Source organism: Varroa destructor, unplaced genomic scaffold (genome assembly GCF_002443255.2).
Source record: "Varroa destructor unplaced genomic scaffold, Vdes_3.0 BEIS01000002.1, whole genome shotgun sequence".
In the NCBI taxonomy this organism is placed as follows: domain Eukaryota; kingdom Metazoa; phylum Arthropoda; class Arachnida; order Mesostigmata; family Varroidae; genus Varroa; species Varroa destructor.
The window spans coordinates 55,789,377-55,815,547 of NW_019211455.1; the positions used below are offsets into that span (position 1 = coordinate 55,789,377).

General features: G+C 39.9%; 2 protein-coding genes and 1 long non-coding RNA gene across 8 annotated transcripts in view; 1 reads left to right on the plus strand and 2 right to left on the minus strand.

Annotated features, from left to right (window-relative positions):
* Positions 1 to 26,134, minus strand: part of LOC111245708 (protein O-linked-mannose beta-1,2-N-acetylglucosaminyltransferase 1-like) — a 51,506-nt gene extending 25,372 nt beyond the window's left edge. For 3 of the 4 annotated variants that reach the window (XM_086979789.1, XM_022794386.2, XM_022794388.2), the window contains exons 1-3: positions 25,995 to 26,134; positions 25,371 to 25,451; positions 25,004 to 25,054 (exon numbers count right to left, since the gene is read on the minus strand). In XM_086979789.1, coding sequence (XP_086835915.1) covers positions 25,004 to 25,054; positions 25,371 to 25,451; positions 25,995 to 26,043 — 181 coding nt within the window. In that variant the 5' untranslated portion in view covers positions 26,044 to 26,134. Of the gene's footprint in view, positions 1 to 25,003; positions 25,055 to 25,370; positions 25,452 to 25,960 lie in introns of all 4 variants that reach the window. The other variant, XM_022794387.2, reaches the window with a different exon arrangement.
* LOC111245711 (acyl-CoA Delta-9 desaturase-like) lies at positions 1,423 to 25,281 on the plus strand. Of its 3 annotated transcripts, XM_086979822.1 has the most exons (6): positions 8,420 to 9,046; positions 9,644 to 10,054; positions 17,853 to 17,983; positions 18,118 to 18,434; positions 19,027 to 19,186; positions 19,850 to 21,689. In XM_086979822.1, exons 2-6 carry the CDS (start codon positions 9,856 to 9,858, stop codon positions 20,036 to 20,038), a joined length of 996 nt encoding a protein of 331 aa, XP_086835948.1. In that variant the 5' UTR covers positions 8,420 to 9,046; positions 9,644 to 9,855; the 3' UTR covers positions 20,039 to 21,689. The 3 variants fall into 3 exon arrangements, with proteins under 3 accessions (XP_086835949.1, XP_086835950.1, XP_086835948.1); XM_086979823.1 differs by lacking the exons at positions 8,420 to 9,046; positions 9,644 to 10,054 and adding an exon at positions 1,423 to 1,570; XM_086979824.1 differs by lacking the exon at positions 19,850 to 21,689 and adding an exon at positions 23,977 to 25,281 and having other exon boundaries at positions 8,201 to 10,054.
* LOC147758027 (uncharacterized) lies at positions 1,535 to 13,124 on the minus strand. The gene is made up of 3 exons (XR_015320827.1): positions 12,689 to 13,124; positions 3,292 to 3,393; positions 1,535 to 2,735 (listed from the first exon to the last, which is right to left on the minus strand). It is a non-coding gene; the product is annotated as an uncharacterized LOC147758027 (long non-coding RNA).
* Positions 26,135 to 26,171: the final 37 nt, after the last annotated feature.

The window sequence follows — 26,171 nt, forward strand, 5'->3', positions numbered from 1 at the left end:
TACTTCATGCTTTGTACAATTAGACCTATCATACAGTACTATCTGGTATGGCAAAAATTCAGCTACTTCAGAAGCTCAGGCTTTAAAACCTTGCAGAACGCCTTATATTTGCTCTCAGGTCGAAGAGCAGTTGCGATGCGATGTAAATTTTTTTAACGAACATCATCGTCGTCACACTCGACCTCGTTCTAGTTGGTGTTACAATAATAGACTTTGTCTGATTTGGCTGAAACCTGATGCACACAATTGTGTGTGTGTGTGTGTGTTTTTTTATCCCTATCGAAGCCTGGCTTTCGCATGCTTCACGCAGTTCTACATACAACTTCAAATTTTGAAGAATATAAATTCACATCATGCTAATTTATTAGGTTCTCTCGTGGGAATCACTGCAACCTCAATCATGTGCTCATTGTGCATCAACAGCTCTAAAAATATATATATATTTATAGCATTATAAATAGAGCTTGAAATAATTAGCTTGGAACAAGATAATTTTTAATTCTTTTTCGGTGAAAAAACGTTTTTTTTCTTTGGTACCACCCAACGTAGCCGCTGGCCAGGTTATCCGTGGAAAAAGAATAGTCTATAAACCGATTGTAGACATAGATGGCGACGCAGATGGAATTGGCTGTCAATAAGACGCAATGGGTTCAATTCTTAATTAACTATAGACGGAATTGATTTATTAAATATTGAATTGAGTGTGCTTGATCAGCATTTACTTTTTATCAAAGTGACATTACATGCAATATATGCGACACAGTTTATACAACCTTATATTGTACAAATCCGCTTTCACCTGTATTAGAGCACGGGTCGTTGCTTCAAGTCCCGCCGACGACAGATCAATACCATACAATTCGTGTAAATAGAAAATTATATGTGCATATGCATCCTCTACACAAACCCAGTGGCAAGTGGGCTGTCTCCGTAACAATGCGATGATAACATGTTTGGCAATGAAACCGAAATATACATGAGACTCGTGCTGAATGTTAAGTGACTGAAATAATACCTAACGGTAGTTAGTCCAACGGTAAATTGTAGCGTACTGGAGGATAATCGTTGGAAAAAATTACTTGGTCATATATATTGACAAACCCACATTACTTCCTATTTGAAATTGTCTGCTGAGGTCCGCTGTGCCTCATATAGTAGTTTGCGATTATTTAACAGGATGACACGGTAATAAAGACAAATAGCGACAAAAAAATGGGTTCACATTTCTCACCGTCAGTCCGATATCTAACTACCATTCTGAATCAACCCTTATGTAACATCTACTTAATCCCCGCTGTCTATACTGTAAAAAGACCTACTGAATCGTCAGCTGCCCTTTGCGATAGTGGCCCGCCTCGGCCTTGCCGGTTGATAGGCGTGTCCACCTGATCTCGCTTAAAAGATTAAATTTGGAGCCTGTCGTAAGGGGGGTTCGAATGAAAAACAAGCATGTCGCTCTTGTCAAAACTACTATTAGTGTCTTTGAAGCGGTCTCAAACGCAGGCAAAGACAAATTGTTTCTGGTTCTATCTATATATTCAAATTGAATTTTGGATTATTTGCTCATTCGGTGAGTACAAATTTACAATTTATCCTTATTTTTTTTTTTAAATATCTCGCAAATCCGAATTGCAAAATAAATATGTCCTTGCGAGTTGATAAACTGCTGAATGTTTGCTATAAAATTAACTTTATACAATCCCATAATAATTCCGGTTTTGTACTGTACAGCTTGCACAGCAGTGACCATTATCTAATCAACAGTAGCACTTTTTTGTTTTTAATCTTCCTTTATTGCATTATCGTTAGCTACTACCTCTGTGTAGACTAGCTTTTAGAATTGCGTCTTTTCAACTATAGCATGAAAGACTTGCCTCCTACTAGTGGGAGTAGCTCTTGTTGAACTTCAGATAGACCCATAAAACAGTTGGGAAACCATACGAACAGCAACCAACGTTAATAATAGTATCCGCTTTCCGGAGTGCTTAAATTCTCCTGGTAAGTCTATGCCGAATTTCTACCGTGCCTTTTATTCAATTGATTTCTATTCTGTAAGGCTAAGTTATAACAACAGCAGCTGCACAATCGTATGGTGTGAAATACGCACAGCGAGTACAGAATATTAAAAATAATTACTTACAATGAGACCTGTTTATAGGAGTTTAGAAATCTACCTTTACCCCCTAACTGAATATTCCGGTTTAATACGTCCGGCAGTGCCCTTGAGTATCGCTTCGGACGAATGGGCCTTAACACACAGGAAAACGTGTTTACGTCCGATTTTGAACCTTTCTTTTTGAATTATTTACCCAAGTTAGGTGCTATTAGTATGCGAACGAATCCGCTTCGTTAAGAGAAAAATTCTGACATAACGCATGCCTATGCTGGTGACCGTAAGTTGTACAATGACGAAGTAATTGTAGGAAGGGTCATTAAACTCATAAATAAAACCAATTGCCACTATCTACATCGATATGGTTTTACCAGATAGCAACTCGAAAGACAAAGCTTCGACCTATATAGATTTTCAAGTACTTTGTTTGGATTTTTTATCTCAAATAAATTTCTATAGACTCAAAAGTCACTTTTCTTCATTTACTGCTGTGACGAACCCTGATTCCTAAGTCATTCTTGGTAACTCACGTTTTATTTCGCCGCTTCGCTTGGTTTCCGTTTTGCGATATCAATCATCAGTCGAATGGAATTTGAGGTGTTGAAGATGTATGCCAATTATTCTACTTGTAGAGAAATGAAACGGTTATCCCGTCGGATATTGACCCAGTTGCCCGAGTTCAGGCGATGAGAGTATGTCGACAGAAAGGTCTTTAATACTACTATTAAGAACAAGCATTGTCAACCGTTGAAGGAAAAATATACCAATGTATTCGCTTAAGGTCTCCTATGTCCTATAGCCTAAAAGGCGGTGAATCTTCTTGGGAAAATATCCATTACAGGCACCTTTACCATTGGACAATATGACCTGACAGAGTGCGACTATAAATATCAGCGGATGAGCCACATGGACCAGTACGGATTTTCGCAAGGAGTCAGTCATTCAACAAAATTCGAGGAGAAAATGCCTTTTCTTGACTAAACAACTCATCTTAAGGCGAAGAAGAAAGTTAATAGCAAACTGAATAGGCCATCTGGCCTGAGTTTTCATAAAGTACTGTTAGGCAGTGTAGGGCGAAGTTTAAATGTGTGGGCCTAACATGTGACAAAATATTGATGAAAAGGCTATACGACACAGCGAGAAAAAAAACAAAGCCTAACGATAAGAAGGCGACATACCTTTGTGCAGTCATGTGTCACGTTATGCGATAGAAAATACTGACTTCGAATGACTGCTGCTCCTCCTGCAGTTTGCCCCTGCCACAGACGTTTCGTGCTGGCCTAGCAAAGGTACAGATCGCTAAACATAAATAAATTATAAATAAATAAAAAAAAAAAAAGACAAATGGACAAGTGTCCATTTAAAACCCCAGATATCACTCACTGCTCAGAGCTCGGCTGTAAGCGGGATGGTCGTTAAGGCGTTGACCGTCCAGTACGTTGAGGACCGCCTTCCAGCTATGTCGGCCCGTTATATTTTTCTAACGATATTTCTCTCGGAGGCTGCTCTGCTAGCCTCGCGGGGTTCATTCGGCCTTCTTTGTTTCACGGCTCTGTAGCGGTTCCTCAGGCTCGATAGGCGGGCCGACCATACCTAATGCAGCAGGCTAATAGTCCGTAACAGTGTAAAGCCATGAGCTCTGTGGCTGAAGGACATACTCAACAAACGCGCCTGTTTGAAACGATGTATATTTCGTTGAAATCGGACATCGGGTCCCGATAAGTAGAACGAGACAAGTGATACCAAGGTAGCGAGGTCGGATAAGATTTTACACATGAAATTATTATTTGTCTTATCTTTAAAATGCTGCCCTGTGTTATGGCTGCCACTTTAGAACAACGCGTAATAAATATTTAGTGGTCAACTTGTTGCTCTAACATTATTTTGGGGCGCTGATTACCACTACAACTAGATAAGATTAGGATTATTATAGTTTCCTTTTTATACAAACTGCCATCATAGGTGCGATATAGTGCTACCATTGACATATCTTACACAGGTCGGTGGCAGCCTCCGTAGCATCAGTAGACACGAAAAAATTTTCTAACTAATTTTATTAATGAAACGGTTTATTAATCAGCGAATAGAACAGTTGAGGATCATCAGACGATCTAAAAATATACGTAATTATTACTAGGCAGTAGCATAGTGACCTTTGGATACGTTCATCACTTGTTGAAGTCTATATATATATATATATATATATATATATAAATATCCGAATTCACGGTGACCAGCAACGTACTATGGTTTGGATCTCGTGGCGCTGTACTCTATAATTCCAGTGGATGGTAAACATTAATCGTATACAATATTGATTTCAGTTCTGCCGTTGAAATTTTGGCGCCAAAATAATGTAACAATGAGTAACACGTAAGCTCAAAGATGATATGGGCGGATGATATCTCCACCGATGTATTTATACAATTCTTTGAAATCATAATGCCATTACAGGTCCGTCGCAGCTTCGTTGTCAAACCTGCACCACGTACGGTTAATTATTACGCCTTTAAGTAATCGTCAATATATATATATAGTCGTGTGTCAAAATTCGAAATCTATTCGATTTCAGAGAGAGAGAACGCCATATTTTTACAACTACTTAACTGTAACGTGAGTGAGATTTCTTTCCGTAGATAAGTGATATTCTAGAGCTATACACTCTATACCTTGAGAGCAGATACATAAACAAAACAAAAGGCCTTTCTTCTGCTATATTTATGAAACGCCCCAGTTGATATATTGATATTTATTTGACACCTTCAGCAACATTATGTATTCTTTAGATATTTTAATGTTTCGCGCAAAAGAACAGTCACTTTTTAATCTACGTTTTTGATTATCACCGTCTTTTTTTCAACTGCTTTCCTGACTTATTTTCCAGTCCGCTCCAATCTCTATGCTTCTATCTAACTCGAGTGTTACCCGAGGACAGAACGGAAGTTTCGCTTAAACTCCATGAGCACTTGTTTGCAAAATTTCTTCTTTACCTTAACTAGCCGTTGTCAACTCTGATCACTGTCTGGCCAATATGATATTGTACTTATTGCTAAGATCGAATTTTTACCGTGATACGCTACCGACACAGCTAGTCGTGTACAATGTACGTTTTTATGGGCGCGACAAAGCCCCTGGCCCGCGTTATCTGCTGTCGCTTCAAAGAACTGCCAAAAAAAGAAAGTACGGCTATCGAAAAAGCAAATTTTGAATGGACAGATCATATTTACCGCCACCTGTTTGTTCACACAACGCAGGCAAACATGGAAGCAGGGCTTACACAGGCCGATTTTTAGGCCCGCTATGCTTCACATCTCTCTTAACTGTTTAAAGGAGCTTCATCAAAATGATTGATTCTACGTTGTAAACATCCAGCTGATGAAATTTTTATCTCATTTTATCCATATCTGTCGCTAAGCGAAAATGTTTCTTTAGGTAACGTAATAACGTTTCTGGTTTCTGACCACCGGCTGGCCGAACGGGTCGTACTATATGACTTTGTAGCATACTGAACAAGGAGCGCATTTTACCATGAAGATAACACTGGATCATCATAATTCAAGTTTTAGATCGGAATTCCGGAGTATTATCTCTGAATCGGCCTCTGTCATGTATTTCATGAATCAGCTTGAATTTGGTTTATGTATACATTCATTAAGCCCCTAGATCATCAAAGAACCGTTGTTATACTCATAATTGCTCGCTTCGTTTACGCCTAATTTAGTCATCAATTGTATATTGTACGCCTACCAGTTCGATAAGTCCTTAGAGAGGCTTGTTCGCCAAACGCTTGCATAGAAGCTAATGGTTTATTGATAGCTTGCTTCTATCTATTGATTTATGCGTTAACGAGTAAATCTAATCGAGATTTGTTTTTTAACATTCGACTAAAAATTTGTCCATAAATCAAACAAATAAAACTGTTTAGCGCCAGCCTACAGACAGGCCGTCCCTATGGGCCACTTGTCTACTCCATTTCGTGACCACGCTTAAAGTGATACTAGGAATACCATGACACGGTTATGTGATTTCATCGGCCTATAAAGTGACGGGTAAACGATATGGCTAGCTTGACAAAATGCTGAATCGATTTCATAAATATATAATAGCAGCCTAACAATTTAAAGGGTGGCTTATCGAACTGAATTGCTCAGCCGTAGAGAATTTCATAGTGCTCTATTTAAATTTCTGGTAAAATCATTGCAGAATGATTAGGGTGCGAATAGATTGAATTAACTTGAAAAACCAATACAATGCCCCAAAACAGCTTTTTCAAGAAAAATACAAATTGTCCACACCGCCATTTGTTTTTATAGTCTTCGCATCCCTCTGTTGTGCATAGGTAACTATGTTTGCCTACTACGATATCCTCTTTTGTTCGCTATAAAGTTAAAGGAACACATGTAATCTAATGAATTTTCCCTTGAATTTTTTTCAACTAAGATTAAAAAATGAAATTCTATTGGACTTAGAGATAAGATATATATATATATATATATATATATATATATATATATATATATATATATATATATACACACATAAAACTTATGTATCTTTCACGAAGTTCATCGGCTAGTTTTCTCAGTGGAATAGACTCCTTCAAAGAGCAGTACACCGATCAAGGTTTTTAGGACCTGACAGAGTTAGGTAATCAACGGCCTCATCGGTGCCAATGGTCTAGTGATATCTTTTTGAGAGCTAGAAGCTTGCGTTTCGTCAGCAACATCTGGCAGTAAGCCCCCCGCTTGTTGCGACTGTGATGACAACGGATTTCTTAGAAACGACCTTTCTCAAGAATGAAGAAAAGGAACGCAAGATCCTTTTGCTGATAAGCTACCTATGGTTGTTCGACAAGCGACGAATTATCTTACCTCGATGTAGATATCAGTGCATCTAGTGATTGCATATTTTATAGGCCTTACTTCTTGCGTTCTTCGGCGCTGACAACGGCCGATGACTTAATGATTACTCTAATATACGCAAACACAAACAGGCCTTTTTCGTGTTCGATGTGGATCAAGCCTCAGGTTCTTCAGATTCAGTACCATGAGTAGTTTTTCCATTCCTGTTTGCCGCTTTAGCACGTACAGCCGCTGGCATCTTTGTTACTTTCGATAGCAGGATAACAGAAAGAAAGCCCAAGTGCACGTTCCAGTAAGAAAAACAACTTAGGGCACGAAAAGTCCCCATCTGATATCTTTGGTAGTTTATAGCTTAGAACTTGTCGACACTGTAAACTTAATTTTGTAAAGTACAGCTCAGATGAGGCCAGAAATAGTCATACCATTAATGTTACATTATTCAAGGTAGCAGTAATGTATTTCATTGGAAACGCAATTTTATTGTTTTGTTCTGTCGATCTAGGTTGCTTCTGTTTGTCTGATGAACCGAATAACAGCACTACCCCGTGCGATAATTCGGAATTTTTTTTTCGGGAAACAGGCGCAGGTTAAACGAGTGAACTTCGAGACACTGGCTCCTACCACTCAAGATTTTTTTTATAGCTGACAGCTCACAGTTGTCTCTTCTACGACAAGCCTCGATAACTTTACCTGTAATTTTCTATTGCTCCAAGAACCTATCAGGGTGGCAGGGGCTTCAATATGAGTACTAATCAGGAGAAGCAATTACAACTAAGTTTATTGCCTCTCGTATTTCTAGTCGGATGTTTATAGTGTCAACAACGCGTGTCTGCGCCCAGATTCGAACTTAGAGCTCGCCCTTGTTTCGACGGTTGAATGGCAAACACTTGACCAGTGAACCATGATCAACAACTTCACCGAGGTCATCATTAGTGAGTAACACAGCGGATAAGCTAGTGATGGCTCTGCATTAAGTGGCGGCTAGACTTCGAGAAGAGCGAGAGAAAGGCTGGATCTGGGTAGGCAGACATTTATCTAGAGCTACCGCTCTCACAGTCCAGCTTGACAGCATGCGAGAGCAGCCGCAGACGAGCACTGCCCTCTTTTAATCAGCTGTTGCCACACTCTTTTGAGCAGCATCCAGTAGGACATTGCCCGTTCGCTTGCCTGCGTCTTATTGAAAGGCAGCGAAACGAGCGTCTGAAAGGAGTCGTCAACGGCGGTTGATACAAACAATGTAACGTTTACGACGAGCAAGCACTGTGCCGCTCTGCTGCTGCCGTCGCTCTTAGCTCGAGTTGCCGGCGGCGTAAGTAAGAGTTGAACACCGCGCCAGCCCCGGCCACTGACAGCGACGAACGAAAGATGCTGGCCAGCCGGCTAGCTCTCTGCTCTGTCAGCCGGCCGGCCGGCCGGCCGGTCGGTCGGTCGGTCGGTCGGTCGCTCGATTGGTCGGTCGGTCGCTCGATTGGTCGGTCGGTCGCTCGATTGGTCGGTCGGTCGGTCGGTCGCTCGATTGGTCGGTCGGTCGGTCGGTGGACGCTGTGCCCTTTCTCAATCAGGTTTCTCTGTTTTATCCATTAGAGCTGCTGTTCCTATTGCTTGCTAGCTCGCTGACTCGTTGTCGTCGTCGTCGTCGCAGGCAGCTAACCAGGCAGACAGGTTGATTTGCCGCTGCTGGTGGCTGAGACGCCGGCCGACTCAAGACGACATGAGCCGAGTGCGGCGCTCAACGACGAACGGGCGGTGGTAGAGAAGAAATGAGAAAATTAGAGGGTGAGACCATCACACCACCGGCATCAACAGCAGCGCGACCATTCCACATCACATCACGACGACCACGACCACCGCAAACTGCCGCAGTCAGTCCACCGCTGCTGGGCACTCGGCAGCAGCCCCAAAAGTCGTCGTCGCCAGCGCCGCCGGCTTCATTTGCATACAAGGCCCGAACGGAGTGCACGTCAGCGCCTTCATTCAAAGACCGAAGCGGACGGCAGAGCCCATCCGGCCTGCATCTAATTCCACGCCAGTCGTACGCGGTTCTCTGAGTCAGCGAGCAGACAAACGAACTGTAAACCAATCAGCCGGTTCGGGCTCTTCCTATTCGCTTCGTCTAGCTGTTCGTGAACTTGTTTTTGTTGTTGTCGACGTTCTCGGTTGCGCGCTGACGCGTGTTTCTGTTTCTGTTGCTGTTGCTGCTGTTATTGTTGTTGTTCTTGTGGTGGCATTACCGGTAACGTCGATAGCGGTGCCTGCGGCAGTTACTGCTCGTTGTAGCTAAAATTTTCAAACCTTCATCTTCGATATTGTTGCTATTGTTGTTGTTGTTGTTACTACTGCTGCCGTTATTGTTGTTGTCGACAACGGCGGCGTTGGCTTTTGCAACAAGGCAGACCCGCCACTGTCAAGAAGCAACTAATGTCCAGTGGCGAACGAACGGACGAACGAACGAATTTCGCCCAAGAGTTCCTCTTTTTCTCTACCAGCTTTGCTTCAGTGCCGGCGAGTGTTGCCGGACTTATACGACTCACGGCTGCGTGAGGTGTGACAGGAACGGGAGGTTTCACGTTCTTTTTTTCTTTGTTTTTCCCTATCTTTACTTTTCGTCCGTACTACTTTCTGGTTCTCGTTGGCGATTGTGGCGGTGTGCTTCGGCCGGCGGAGAAAGGTAGTGATCTCCGTTAGACACCGGAACCTACATTGGAACGCACGAAGTTGAGTGATTTAAGCTGAATCAAACTACGACGAAGAGTGGAGGTGGTGGAGTGACACCTGTTTAACGCGCCCGCTTCAGAACATCATATAGAATAGACTGAAGGCAAACATTTGGCTGCATACTATAGTGTGGTGTTCTGTTAGTACTAGAAGTAATCGTTGAAGATGTCAATCACACAATCAGTTACACAGGAAGAGCTACACAAGCAGCAAAGGGTCAAAGGGGCGAAATTTGCCACCGCTGATGATTATCGAATAAAGCTCGTCTGGCGAAATGTCATTCTCATGGGCTACCTTCACATTATTTCCATCTACGGCCTATACCTGATTGCGACGCAGGCCATGTGGAAAACTGTTGGATGGGGTACGTACTAGTAACTCTGATTAGCCTCGCTACGTGTATCGTATAAGTTACTGCTGTAGACATTGTTGTTGCTCACTGAAATTCTCGTTTGGCAAATGCGTGCTTCTTAATTCTGTTCCATCCACATGCAAAAGCGTCACTATCTTATACGCGTAAAAATTACTTGCGTATGTCGTATCGTTCGTTGTACATTTCACAGTACATTTCACTGTTCGAAGTACATTTCACAAAATTAGCTGTCGACTGATAAAGTTATTAAATGTAGGGAGAACTCTTTCATGTAAGGTCTCGTTTTCGTGCAACGACGCCGTTTCAATCAATACGGCCTCTATCCATTCGTGATAATTTTCTGAATAGAATTTGTTTTTTCTACAAACAGGCCTTCGATCCCAGTGAATTTGGCGTGGGCCATCAGGTTAAACGTTTTTTGAGCTAATAAATCGAGTATGCTACTTTCTACCATACTCTCATATCGACCGCCGACATTGTAGCGCGGGTAATTATACGCTTTCGGTATTCAACAGTTGCCATTAACACTAAATGAAATAAGGCATATAGATTGTTGCAGCAGCGATATCTTATGAGTTTGTGTAATCTCTACGACTTGGGATAATAATAAGAAAAAAAAAAAAAAAAAACTCTATCTAGCGAGAAAACGCGAATAAAACAATTGGCACGGTAATTGGACACAAGCCCAATTCAGGCCGACAATAGTTATTCAAATCTTTGCTCTCAGCAGATATATATCAGCAGATATATATGGTAAATAAAGCAAAGAGAATTCAATTAAATGTAGTACTTTCTCGCATTATAAACCATGCACGTTATTCGAAACAGAACGATGGAATCACGTAACCGTTCGTAATTGCCAATAGGTACCCGTTTTGTGAAATCACTGAAGCCACAGTAATAGAAACTTTCTGTCGAAATAGTTACCCCCTTCTAGCTTTTAATTTGGACCGAAACATAGTGACAGTCATAACAAGCACGAAAACAAAAAGTCATCGCAAATTTTATGTCTACGAAATGAAGAACGCTGGCCTAATCGTTCAGCAGAGCTGGCTGGTGGACTCTCATTGATCTTCCATCGCTGGCTTCTATATTTAGACGCATTCTACCCAACTCCGATTCATGTAAATACATCCCTATCAGGTTGTAATTTGTACAGGCTCGTACACGTCGCTTTTGAAAACTTAGCGCGTCCAAATTGTATCGCAGAATGTTTTCACTTATAGCAGCTGATCGAGGTCACCACTGCTAAAACCACAGCGTATTCATGATAGATGCTCGTTATATACACAGGTATTTCTAAATAATATTATGTTACGGATAAATCTCGTGACCGTTATCTGACCTGCCGCCTCCAACTTATGTGGTCTATTCGTTGCGTGCTATCGAACGGTTGGGTCATGCTTTTCTTTAATCAAGCATATTAAGACCTATCCTGTTATCAGGTCTTATGCTAAAAGACACGCTTAAGGTCTGACCTAGCGGCAAATCGATCAATATAAATTACTAGCTATACAGATACAGATCTATGTCGCACTATCTAATGTATCAATGAATGCTTTTATTGTGTCCGTTTAGTCGGCAGCTTTCCAATGGTGCTCCCACAATGATCTTGATACCGGCAAACGTGAACACTTCCTCGCTTGAGTACGTTTACTAGCGAAAAAGGCTCAAGTCTACTTGACTTAATTACAGTGTACATGTTTTGATTTATAATACTGTTATAGGCCTAAATTACGTAGAGATTTTACGGGAACAGTCCAGCTATAAAAATGTTATTATTATTATTTATTCAAGCTGAATTATAATAGACTCGCCACAGACTCTGTGAACTCGACGGCCAGAATCAATTGCTTAGTCTTTACTGACAAACGATGAGGGCCCTACAAGGCGCAATATACGTATAAAAATAAAATAAACGAACTTGGTACTTGTTATCTATGCGCATTTGACTCAGGGAACAAGCTTCTGGATCAGTGTTTGTCTTAGGTCGATTTCCATTACTCCAAAAAGCTCGAATCTTCGAATACGAATACCGACCACTTGCCAAAAAAAGAAGCAGCTGCCCCACCTATAGGTTGATGCCATTTTTAAAGTGCATACCCTCCTTAGCACGTATGGATACGGCCAGAGCACAGAATCTTTTAGCAGTCAGTATTTTTTTAATTAACGTGTAGCAGTTTGTAACAGATTTTTCTAGCGCTCTTCTGCTTCTTTGAAAATACGTAATATTTGACCCTTTAAACAGTTTTAAATCTTTGTCGTTCCCGTAACAAATCAAAGACGCCTCTTCAATCGAAGTCATTCGATTTCGAACATAGGGAACATTATCCAACGTATGAATATTATGGGATGTACAAACATGGCGTGCCCGAGGTTTAATTACTGCTGCTTTCTACTGGACTCTTGTCGAATCAACTGTTCCTACCTGACGAAAAACAACAAAACTACATTTTAAACTCAACGAAAACTTTGGCCTTAACGATTTTCAACCACGTCAAGATGCAAAGTTCATTCGACGGGCCGTTTCTAATCGCTCCTTTTGTCGGTCGTTGGGTACCTATGTTTGGGAATCTAGGCACAAAGGCAGGACACAGCCTAACGCGGCAACAAGGGAAGGCTTACTGTGTCTGTATGTACACGGTGTGATTTTAGGTGGGCCAAGACGAAACTGTGCAACGCTGTGTTTTGTGGTCAGCAATTATCGTCGCCTCAACTGGCCGGCACGCCAAGACATCCACGTTGAATATGTCCGTTCACCGTTGAAGGTCGCTTTCGTCACCCTGATGGTTAGTTAAATTTTCTTCATCTAATGCTGCTTCCATTGATTCTCTACAGCGAGGCAAACCAGCACGCAGCTGAACTGTATGACTGAACTAAGCTCGCAGTCAAATGTGAACGAACTGTCTCTATTATTGTTGAACAAACGCAACGACGCTGTTTAAGGGCGGTCAACAAGTACCGTCCTTCACGTGATCCCGTTTTGGAGACAAAAATCAGTTACTACAACACGAAACGCTTAGCTAATCCGATCGAATCGCGAGCTCTATTGATCTACGGTAAAGTGCAGCATCGTCCAGCCAAGTTGTTACGTCAGAGAGCTTATCGCCAGGCGCAGTAGGCACACTGACATTTACCATCTTCGTATGACGGCAGCCGCGCGCTCGATACAAGCGCCACTCGAGCCGGTTAGATGTCCGCTGCTCGGAACGAAATGAGATATACAGAACATGATTTACTCATGGGGTTCATTTTGTCTCCGCTGGTATCTGATCTTAGAAAATAGGTAGCTCACGTTGCCATCCGAGGGCGTAAAGTTGTGAGCACTAGTTCGCCGGTGTAGGACGAGATGAAAGATCGTTTTACATTGAGAACAAGGCGTGCGTGCATTGATTTGTTCGTGGCGTTCAATTATGTAGAGGTTAGAATATGCTAGAGCGAGTACAGTAGAAAATAAGCTGTTAACGGTCACAGGGTCCCTGGAACTGGACGAAGCTGAAAAGCTGCCGTTAGTTTCTCACTAGCGTTATCACACTAAACGAGTTCGATGTCGTTAATCTGTTCTTAACAATCTGTGGTATTGCGAACAAATTGCGAAGGCAAGAAGCGCCTTTGATTAAGGCGGTGTATGAAAACGGATGTGAGGTGAGAACAATGGTTTTCTACTTCGTACTCGTCAGTTGCTATAAAGCTGCGCAGGGTTCCCAGACTACTCGTTAACGTTGCTCCCCTAGTGACGTTCTAACTCCGAAGTCATCCTAATTGATTTCCATTATAAAGATTCCCATACAAAACAGCACTATCAACGATCTGGTTATTTTTAGCTTAAACTAAGCTAAAATTGTTTAACTATTTAAGATAGAACGATAAGGTAGTTCGATTTAGGTGTCGGAAATGCGTGCAATCTTACTGGTAGTACGCGTATAAAACCGCATTAATTGAACGAATGGGCCAGTTTTCGGTAGCTAGTAAAATCTGCGCACGTTAGAATCACTTGGAAAGAACTACATCGTCTGCTGGGAGTATATAGATACGATACTCTCTGCAAGATCGACTCTATCAACCTGCTATTTTTACTCTAAGCAGATATAGCGTTATTCGAATGTTGTCCAAATGGCCGCAGTTTCGGGTGGCCGCCGCTTAACCAACCGTTAGCGCGGAATCCCGTTACCTAATAATAGCTGTAACTTTTATTCTCCTCAGTGGTTTCAAGCGAGTCATATGTTCTGCTCGCTGATTACCCTTACGTTCATTTTGACCGCTTCGGACTATAATCTTTTCTTTCCTTTCCTCTGGCATAGCAATTTTGGCTTTGTCTTGCCTGACTAAAAAATTATGGAACTATTAAAAGTTGCCATATTAATCCTATAGCTGCCTACTAAAATCGTTATTCCATTTCCAAGCTGGTCACCCACTGAGATGCTACACCTCTATATAAAGAATACGGTCACAATGGATGCGTCTTGTCTTTTATCAATCTGTCTCAGAACAGTTGACTCAGCTCAAAATATAAACCGATACATTGCGTGGGCCGTCCAAATGCAGGCCGGAGCGAAACAGTTACGGCAGAGTAGCAGAAATGGCAGATAAAATTCATTGTATCCGCTTCTACCCATTCATTGCGCCCAAACCAGCCCGCTCTTAGCTCTCTTCTACGTTACCAGAGTCCTATAATCCTTCGAGGACGGTCTATCTTAATAGAGATGCAGTAGCGATGTCCGTGATTAGGTGTTGTTTAGAAGACATTTGCAAAAGATAAACAAGGTAGATAGATGTCGAACGATTTATTCGATTTGGTGTTAAATGTAGGCTGCTGAATAATTTGAACTGTCTGAGGAACGAATTGGCACTCCTCTATCAATTTGCCAAGGCTTATAAGCTAAACAATTGCCCATTTAGATATTGGCAGACTGTTCAGTTGATGCCCTTTGCCTAATGATGTTTAATACGTGTGCAATTAAATACTGTTCCAATTAAATATGGGCTTCATAATTAACTCCACTCAGTCAATGTTTCGCTAAAAAATATACAGCTTTTACATGAGCATAGAATTTCTGAGTCTAGTCTTTGGCTTTTTTCGAAATCCATCATTTTCGACGTCCTCTGTTCACCATATGTGGCGACTGCTGTTTAGTAAGCAGACAAAACAGTTGCGTTGTCAGATGCATATATCTTACTCTGTTTACTTAAGGCAAACGTGGTACGCCATGGGTTTATCCTAAATATAGGACCTTGTCAGTTAATAAAGGATTTACGTTAAGACGCAGCAAATCTAAAGCCAATTGTGATTTACAGCACATATAGCCCATTTCCTGTAATGTGGTTCTGCTTCTAATAAAACGTAGGTCGGATACGCAATGAAAAGATTCTAAAAATCGCTTACAGAACACGATACGTTTGCGGATTAGAGTGCGTATAAATAAAACAAAAAAAAAAAACACGTACGGCCTGTAATTAAGTTCTAGTAATTCTGGTAAATTGGGACAAGGAACTCGTGATACCTATACCCGAATCATTTCCCTAAGCCTAGAACGGGGTCCGCTACTGAGCTCAATCGAACGAATGGGAACTGAAAATTTCAGTATTGCCCTCACAGTTATAATAGTCTTTGCTATTTTTTGAGTCAACTACGGTTAAGACGCACCGTGTGTTACATACACCATTGACGATACATTTACCATATTAAAGTGCGTTTGCTGCGAGGTTCTCCGAACGATTTTACCGTACTGGCGTTGCGTTTTACGTTACGCTTAAATTTTACGTGCATAAGTTGGTTTTGCCGACTTCTTGATGATGATCGGGCTCATATACTGGCGTTTTTTTACGTTATACGAATTCAGCATATTAGAATTTAGCCATTCTACTGCATAAAGTGCCGCCATCTGTACCTTACATGCTAAAAAGATCCTTTGCAGGTTACGTACTATTTTTTTATTGCGATGGTCCATGTATAGAGCAAGAGATAACTGGAACGCGGCTACTTTTATGTAAATTCCCCTGGTTATATACTATAAATATGTACACGAATTGGGAGAGTACAAGTAAAGGAATAATAACATGCTAATTAATTGTCAATAAAGCCACTACGAAAAAACGAGCGAAACCTATAATAATATTGCAACGAAATATTCTTTTATAATGGTGATTATAATAATTGTATACAAGAGGCCATGTTACGTATGAAGTGTTTATTAAACATACGCATTTCTGCGTATGTTTAATAAACACTTCATACACAATAAATATGGATATCAATTTTTTTCGATTTTTCTATTTCATTTTAACAATCACGTGTTCTTATAAATTTACATTGACACCAAGGTGAATAAAGTAAACGCTGACTGCGTATTTGATCATTTCAATCAACCGTAAAGTGCCTATTCCATCTTAACCAGTAATAATATTACCATCATCCACGACACTGCGTGACGCTTCATTAGATTCTCTTAAAAAAGTTTTTAATTAAGCATAAGTCATCGTCTAACTTTGAGTGGTAGACTTTCAGCAGACGCTTCCCATTCCCCCTGTATCAAGCGCCGAACTAAATTAGTAGCGTAGTATTTCTTGGTAATATAGTAATGTTCATGCCTTCATTCAATAATTCCGCTTTTGTCAACCACCAGAAAGTTTAAAAATTGCCATGCGCCGTCAACCAGTTTGCCCTGTAAATGAGTGGTAAGGCTAACTAAGAGTTCTCATTGCACTGTAGGTCCATGCTGGCTTGCCTATCTACCATCACCTAAGTTACTCCACTCATATTCCTATATGTACCTTCTAGGATTAGTTATTTCTGTACCGTGTCCTTCTCTCCCTTCTAAGGAGCAGGTATGATATGCTTCCTGAGCGGCCTTTGCACAACTGTCTCTCAATTCGTGACTGGTCACTGAGATTCGAATTGTCAACACCGCTGTGTCAGTATAATGGCATTTTTCGTACCTCTGACGCTTTTCGAAACTCTCCACGTAGTTTTGGTCTCTCATGACTAGCGTTAGTATGTGGTTAATTATGGTGGCTCTGCTACAAGGTGCATGGCCGAAAACAGAAGCCGATGATGTATAGAAAAAAAACATTTGTATATATACATATATATATGAAAACAAGATGGTATATATTTTTAGCAGCGAATGATACAACACAATCAACAGAGTTGATTGAGCGACGCTCAGTTTACTGGTTTCTGCAAGAAGGCTATAACATTCGAAAAAAATTAGGATTACATAAGAGGGTACATATTACCAGAAAATATGTCAAAATATCTATAAATATAACAAGTAAAGTAAAAAGTTAGGATGATACCGAAAATCGTTGAACGCAAAAATTGAAGAAAATGTGTATTCCGTTAGGTCTCTCTATACCCCGGCATCGTTTTAGAAGTAATGTAGTTTAAAAATACAATATATTTCCAATTATCGTTGAGCTTAAAAAATTGACTGATCTCCTTAGAATTGTATCATAACGAGACGGTTCGACTAAATGGACCTCGCGGTTGATCGTAGACAATATTCGATTAATAACCTACAATCGTATTTATTTTAATTATAAATAACAAGAGTGTGTATAACAAAGTCATTATGTATCAAAAGCCTACCAGAGAGATAGACCTCTTTTCTGTTAAGAATTTTTCAAAGCTGTCCTGTAGTATATGCGCTATGGTATAGACAGCTAACCAGTTCTGGTTCGTGCGGTAAGGCACGGCCGTTTTAAAGTGCGGTAAGGTCGAAAACCGTGAAACTGAGAGAATAACCTTATACCATACTATAAGAATAACTATTATCAATGTCTGTTACAGCATATATTATGTACTTCGCCTCATGTCTGGGAATCACTGCCGGCGCCCATCGTCTCTGGGCTCATAGGACGTACAAGGCTAAACTTCCTCTCAAAATTTTCTTAGCTTTCTGTCAAAGTATGGCGTTCCAGGTTTGTACACGGCATCTACGCTATTTCAACATATTTTTCTTTTGCAAGTACTGTCAAAGTTGGGAAGCGTAATAGAATCCAATGGATTACTGGTGCAGCTAGACTTAAAAAAAATTATTACTGCTTTGTTCTAGAATCACATAATGGAATGGGCCCGTGATCATCGAGTTCACCACAAATATTCGGAGACGAACGCTGATCCCCATAATGCCAAGCGAGGGTTTTTCTTTTCTCATGTTGGGTGGCTCCTTTGCCGAAAACATCCGGACGTCATTGAGAAGGGACGAAAAATAGATCTGAGCGATCTTCAGGCTGACCCCGTCGTCGCCTTCCAGAAACGTCACTATTTGAAGACCGTGCTCATTTGTTGCTTCATCTTTCCGGCCGTCATCCCGATGTTCCTCTGGGGCGAAACTTTTCTTAATGCTTTCGTCATCTGCTCACTTACAAGGTATAACTATTATCTAAGACCAATAAAATGATTTTACTATAGTACAGGATCATCTATGAGCATAAATCATATTTGACAGTGATTCTGATCTCAACTCGAGTGTGCTGATTTAAACAGAAAAATTTCTGATTCAAGGAGCTGGAGGGTCGTTGATTCAGCCCCTATTATTAATATATGCCACAGGGGCAGTATGCTTAAATATGGAAAGTTCAAATATTTCGGTTTAAGCCTTTAACGCTTAATTGGTCCACAACAATATGAGCTCATCCACGAACGGTACTTGGTATTCGAAGGTTCTACTTAATATTAATTTCGGAGAAAAGTGAAGGGGAATGACAATATTTTTTCTTAATTATAATAGTGGCTTGCGTGAGGCCACATACGAAAAACTACCCATATCTAGCCCATTTTATGCATTTATCATTAAACGCAATGGAGCTGATTTGATTTTGTCAACGGTTAATCAGATCAGCACTCAAACACTTCGTATATACGCGTTAGCAACAACTTTCATCATCAACGTGCAACCAGAGAAACTCATTGTCGGTATCCATTGCTAAATCTCTCTCCTTTTCCTGTTGCGATGATCAAGGTACTGCATTTCACTGAACGTGACCTGGCTTGTAAACTCAGCGGCCCATATGTGGGGTCACAAACCTTACGATACCAACATCAACCCGGTCGAGAATTGGGGAGTGTCCGTAGGCGCTATTGGAGAAGGCTGGCACAATTATCACCATACTTTTCCCCATGTAAGTAACACGTGGCGAAGAACGATCCGACTTGTTATTTGCTATATTTAGAGGTGTTAGGTTAAACAGACTTCTCACGCTAAGGTCGTTGAATCCCAATCGGAAATGAGTAATCTATGAGCCTAGCGCTGGTTAAGCTATTCTACAAGACTAATATGATAAGTGTTAAAAAAAAATTATGTGAAACATCATAATGTCAATAATTAAGCTTATTTCAGTAGAATTTTTGACGCAAATGACAACCATCGTCTTATTTGAAAACAACCATCAAATGTGTCCTTCTTCTATAGCCGCACATCTTGAGATATTTAACTATAAAATCAAGTTCTTCTAGATGTACTTAGATGTATATAATATTTGATGAACTGATGAAAATCATTTCTCTTTTGGGCGTATGTCCTGAAGGCTATTCTGGGCTCCCTTCTCAAAATGAGCGCTATATCAAACTGAAGTGGACTCACTCGTCAAATTTCATGGTCTGGCTTAGATGCCCACCAAATATTCATTGATAAATGCTGGGGCATTAGAACGGTGCATAGACCTGTTGAGTCTAGGAATGGTCATAGCGCTTGTAACGTGCGCGGTCAGACCACAGAGACAAACCACAAACCCAATAGCTGAAAATATAATACATCATCTGTTCTATCATGTATTATCTTGCAGGACTACAAGGCCGCGGAACTTCCGTACACGCTAAACCCAACGACTTTAATTATCGATTTCTTTGCCCTAATCGGTTGGGCTTATGATAGACGTAGCGTTTCCGCAGAAACAATTAAGGCACGCAAGATGCGCACAGGTTGGGAAAGTTTGAATCCGGAGCAGTACGTTGAGACGGAACATCCCTATTGAAATAAGCGCTGAGCTTGCGTTAACGAAAATCTTCTCATGAACTTAGCAATGTCAATTTGATTAGCACGCATTTGGCCGTTTGGCTGGGGGTCAGTCTAGTGGTGTGTGTCTAAGAATTGATATGATCAGAATTGGAAGTCAATGGCAAAATTCAAGCATTTTCTCCAATTCCAAGATGTACGGGCAAGCGACGAATCCTCTAACACACGTTTATACTACCCAAAGTGAGGAAAATATTTTTGACCGTGTCCAAAACATATCTCAATCCCCAGTACAGAGAATATATCGATAGTTATTCTGGTATTAGCTCTACATATAGATATAAAAATGTTGCTATGTAAATCTTGAAGATCTAGGGGTATCGTTGTCAAATGCCTCGTGGAGGTCCTTCAATAATTTTTGGCTGTGCCTTACGTGATAAGTACCAAGGCTGATTTGCAATGAACGCTGTAGCGTACGAGCTTTTCTCTCTGACAGACTAACAGGATATTCATAATGCCGATGGAATGTATAATAATTTCAAGTTAGTTTCGAGCCTTTCCCGAATCAGATATACGAAATCCTGACGACTAAAACAGTTTCCGTCGTTTAAATGATGCCTGCTTCAATAAGTTGACTGGTTCCAACGGCACTGTTGTTAGTTAAGTCTCCATAAACAAGGTGTAAGCGCTGAGAAATTACGTTTTGTAAACTAAGCAGGAATTATTCTCATCGATAGGGCTAGTGGTAAGAGTCCTTGAAAACGCAATCAATATAGCTTATCTCAAAGATGCTGCTTTAAGGAGCTACACATTTATAAGTGCGATCGAACTAGGCGGATGGATGATAGTCAGCTGGCAGGAAACATTACACGTTAATTGTTTTTGTCAATGAGGCCTTCAAATGTTACTTAGATGTAAGTAGCTTAAGTAAATATGTGCGATATCCCGCTGTGACAGCCGCATAGCGATTCGATGTGACAGGGGTATCGTTACGTAATTTGGTCTGCCTTTGTAATGAAATAAGTTATTGACGATTAATCATATACACATACACAGACGCCCGCATTAATAACATCAGTACGCATGCCCCATGATACTCAGCACACCCCGGCCATATCGCGTACTCATGCAGGACATGCTTTTCAGTGTAGCACGTCTTTACGGAGACCACTATGAACATCGCATCAGAACACAGCCGATATATGTAGCTCTATAAGACGAATCAAAACGCTGGCTATTTGGAAGGTCAATATGTTTCTCGTGATTGGCAACGTGGTTTTTTTCTCGGTAGAATCGGCTAAAGCTCAAACTGAGATTTTGAAGGCAATGTCACCATCGTAAACCATAAGAGCCTGACCGCAGGCCCGCAAAACATTTGAAAGAGACACTGCATATTAAGACAGAATGGAACGTTTCTTTTATCTACCTCTCGCTATTAATCATAAAAATAAAATGAAATTTAAAAAAATATATATATACATAGAGGATCTATCAGTTGTGCACATTGTATTATATTGCAGGAATCATATTTTATATCTTTTAATATCATGATAATAGTATTTAACGACAATGGAATGGAATGTAATGATGATGGAACAATCTAACGCTGTGCTCGGAAGGTTTGAGAGGGAAGAAACCAGTAAATAAATTATAAATACTATTTTTAAAAATTCATAGCGTTTTAGCAACGATCGTACAAAAAAATGTAATATAGTAAATGTAATAAGAAGCAGGACAAGAACTAACTATAGATGTAGGTTATTCAAGCGTTATGTTACGCAGCAAGCTATAGAACGAGGTAAATCTGTTGACAAAAAAGAATCAAAGATACGCAACAAATATTATTACATATTTAATTAATTAGTGCTAACATGTTTAATATTAGTTTAGTTTCGAAGGAGTCTGCTTAGCCGACGCAGGTTAGTGGCATGGCGCACGTTGACTGTACCTCCTCTGCATTTTTTTTTCTCATTTACATAACATTTGATATTATGGTAGGTTACGTCATTTCAGTCTTCGTCTTAGCGTTTTCTCGTTATGATGAATCGCATCTCAGTATAATAAATTCAAGCCACAACCATCAATGGCCCTCACATACATTCTCATTGACTTAAAAGTAACGTGCATTTGTCGGACAACTCGGTGCGTGAAAAAGGGGTAAAATACTTTATTCAGTACATATTTTCTTGATGAACAGCTAACCTTGATCACAGGAAGTATCCTAATTGCCCTTCATCGCAGTTTGCTCGAAAGATATTTTACGTAGTTCATATACTCATCCTTTAAGGAGATGTTAAGGCTCAGTTGCTTTGGACTCAACAAACCAATAGATGCTCCATTCATTCTTTGTATGCGCATACGTATAATGAGGGGCCATACGACCTTGAGCCTCTTCTCCATCAAGAAAAAAGACTAGCTACTGACTCAGGTTCAAAGAGAACCGTGATGTAAAATGGCCTATCCAACAATTTAAATTTAGCAATTGTCCGCAGCGAAATAACGAGCATGGTAGTTTTATTGGGTATCAAAAAAGTAACGACAAGGCACAACAAGCTCTCAGGATGAGTTAGGTCCATCATACAAGTCATTTCGAACTAATTTGGGAGTTCATTTGAAGGCAATAAGAGTATCAGCAAGAATTATGCTGAAGTACCTACATTTTGACTACAGACACACTTGTCAGAAACTCAGGAAAAACTTAATGTACTTGGAAAAGATGTAGATTTATTTTATTGCGCCCAGGTGAAGAAATACGATATGGGAACAAAAGCCCAATTGTTCAAGAGTCTTTTTAAAAATGAGCCTAAACTGAAGAAAAATGCAAAATCCATGTCAAAAATCCAATTTATTTTGACCCTTTTTTTGACTGTCAAGGAATTACGCCTTACTGGTTCATATCGAGAAATTTTCATACTATCAAAGACTATTAGGCGGAAGCTTCAAGAAGATGACGTAATGCTGTCCACCAAAATAGCCTTGGATTCTTCGAGAATAAGCATTGGCTTTTCACTTCTATAATGTAACCGTAATACACGTGCATGGTAACCGACACGGCTTACTTTATAAAGGGATAATTGAGATTTAAACAATTGAAGTATGAGCAATCGCTAACGCAAAAAATTCTCGATACCTCTGCGATACAGTGTAACACTCCGAAGCTATACCAATAAAAAGCCCAGATGGAAAATATATTTAGGCCTTAAATACTTCTCTGTTCTAGTTGCATATAAGGATTAGCGGCATATCTAAATTTTTCCTCAAATGTTAACCAAAAATCGACGCTGGCCCCTCCTTAATCGTTCGTTTCTTGTTTACTCTTACTCTACTTAGAGTACTAATCGCATTCTTGTAAACAGAGAATGGCGGTACTAGCTTAAAATAAAATTGAAACAAAGTAGCACTAAATGGTGTCGAGTAGATCGGAAAATGTCCGTTTCAAGGCATTAAGATTTACATGCTGAGATGCTAGGGTAATTATGCATCATTTGGCTGATCAATTTCCATATTTTTAAGTCGTATAGAGATTAATTCTTTACGACAGTCTCTACAAATTGCCCTGCTTAGAAAAAATATCAGTCCCTTAACCTTATCGCAAGCTTTAGTAAAGCTCCCCATTAAAAAAAAACCGATATATAACAGAACAGTCGTGGAATGCATGGATTAACACCTGGAGGCGGCTCAGTTTAAATTTTTTGGAGAACTAGTGGTATACAACATTAGACAGTACAGATTCGCTAAAACCTGTAAGCTTGTTTATGATCTAGTGCCTACTACAGGCACCTCATCAGGTAATATCTGTAAATGCTAAATGGTGGAAAACTCATCAATAGGTTTGTCAGAGTATCTTCGATCCAGCTTCCTTAGGCAAGTTAAGGGCTAACGCACGTGCGTTCCGCGGAGTATATATAAATCAAAACTACAATATTTGGTTCTATTGGTGTTTGTTTATGTCCTCAGAGAGAGAGATCTGAATGCTTCAACGACTTGTCTACCATCGCGCAACAAGCAGCATTCTCGGAGCAGATTCGTCCTAAGTGCCTTTCAGCCATTTACTAAGACCTTTCGACGATTGGCTATAATCAACCTGCAGTCTTGAACGCTCTAACCTTCTATGGTACAAACTGTTTTTATACTCTCGAGCAATTTAGTTCCGTTGCCAATCTAAGACATGTTTATCCTTTTTCAGAGAAACGACCATATATTACACTGCGGCGTTCAGTTTGTTCTCAATATTCAAAGGCGTCGGCAAAATACGTATATGCAAGTACAAGTAGTACCAGTGCTTTTTTGATAACGAATTCGATCTTGAAAAATGTTTTGAGGAGACTCAAGAGGACGCATAGCACTCATTGTTACAGAAACGGATCTTTTAAAGCCATTCGCGATCAAATTCAGCAATTTGTATTGCTCAAAAACAAAAACAAAAAAAAAAAAATAGGATAGCAAAGGTTTCCCATGTAGTCAGCTGAAAATTTTCGGCTATTAAAGCACGCATCGTTCTTAACGTGTCATTGTTTGCCGGATACGTATAGTCTTAACTCTGCAAATTATTATGTATGCAAACGTTGAAAATTTTTAGAGCAGTTCATCTTTATGCCTCTGGAGTTACATCCCATATACCACCCAGCAGCTGCCTAATTACGGTCTTTGTTGCAATAACCAACGAAGTCAACTATCCTCTGTGTGTATAATATAGACAACAGTTCGCCTGTTAAAACTTTCCAAAAAAGCTGATTCATGATCACCTTTATTGTGTACACAGTTTAAAGCATCGACAAATTTATAGTGAAACTTTTGAAGATAAAAACATCAAAGCTGCTAAACAATATTGTATGAGCAAACTATGTAAAGCGAAAATTTAGATTATTCTGTAGTGCTGTACAATAATGCTGGATTTAAACCAGCCTGATACTGTCCGTCCAAATGCAAAATGTGAAATACCTAAATACTGTAACTATGACTTTATGACGTCAGTTTAGCTTACTTGGCAATGCGGCGTTTAACTCCACACGGAGCTGCTCATGAAGACTTTGCTCTGAAAATGAAGCACATGCTTTTTCAATTAGTTATTAAATTAATTAAGTATGGGAAGGTTATTTTCAAAACTTCATTTAGAAACTTTGTTTACCCCAGAATGCATAAAGAATTATGTTGAGGATTTATATTCATAGGATACTTCACTCAGCGTTGAATATTTACATTGATAAGCACAAGAAAAAGCAACGGAAAAATAAATAATGAATCAAAACATTTAAAATACAACTAGCTTTTGCAGCCTAACTTATTATTATTATTTTTTTTTTCTCGACAATAATAATAACAAGAAGAAGGAGAAAAAGCCATTCACTTACTGTGATAATCCAGCAATATCCGTACACTCATATATACGAGCGATAACACAATAAGTAGACGGACCTTTCCACTGAAAAAGACTAAGCATGAAAAAATTCGTATTTAGGGCTCGTCGCAAATTGTGTTACTTTCATTCAGCAGAATACAATTATCATACAAAAACTGTACATGAAGGCGTACGTTCGTAAACGTAATTTAGTGAGGTGCGCATTATAATGTTGAAATTTATTGTGTTTGCTAGGTGATACAATCTCATTTGCCTAACGCAAAGAAATGTCGTCATACACAAAGGTTTGTATTATACAAAAATTATTTTTACGAACAATAATATCCGAAACGTTTTTAATACACAGTTAGTTGTAGGTTAAATAAATTAATTAAGTCAAGACAGTTACCCCAGCCCTATGGAATATCTTTTTTGGAACAATGCTGAGGTGATCCTGTGCGAAGGGATCCGGTCATATGTGCGGTCGGAAATAGGCTAATTACTGAGGTATAGTCAATAATAATCACGTTTAATACGCTCATTTTTCGTCTTTCCAGTGACAACGGCATAATATGTCCCTATGCCAGCGGATTGCATGCTTACCTACATACGGCATGATTATTGGAGCATATCTTACATGTGAAAAGCGTTGAAACGATTCGGTAAGGCGCCCGAATCAAGCTCATTGTTAAACTTCTACGTCAGCTATAAAGTAACGATAATACTTCTGATCACTCTGTACGCAGTTTTCCTTCGGAAGTTTCTTTGCATTAAATTCCTATCACTGTATAGCGCATTGTCTGTTTGATGACTT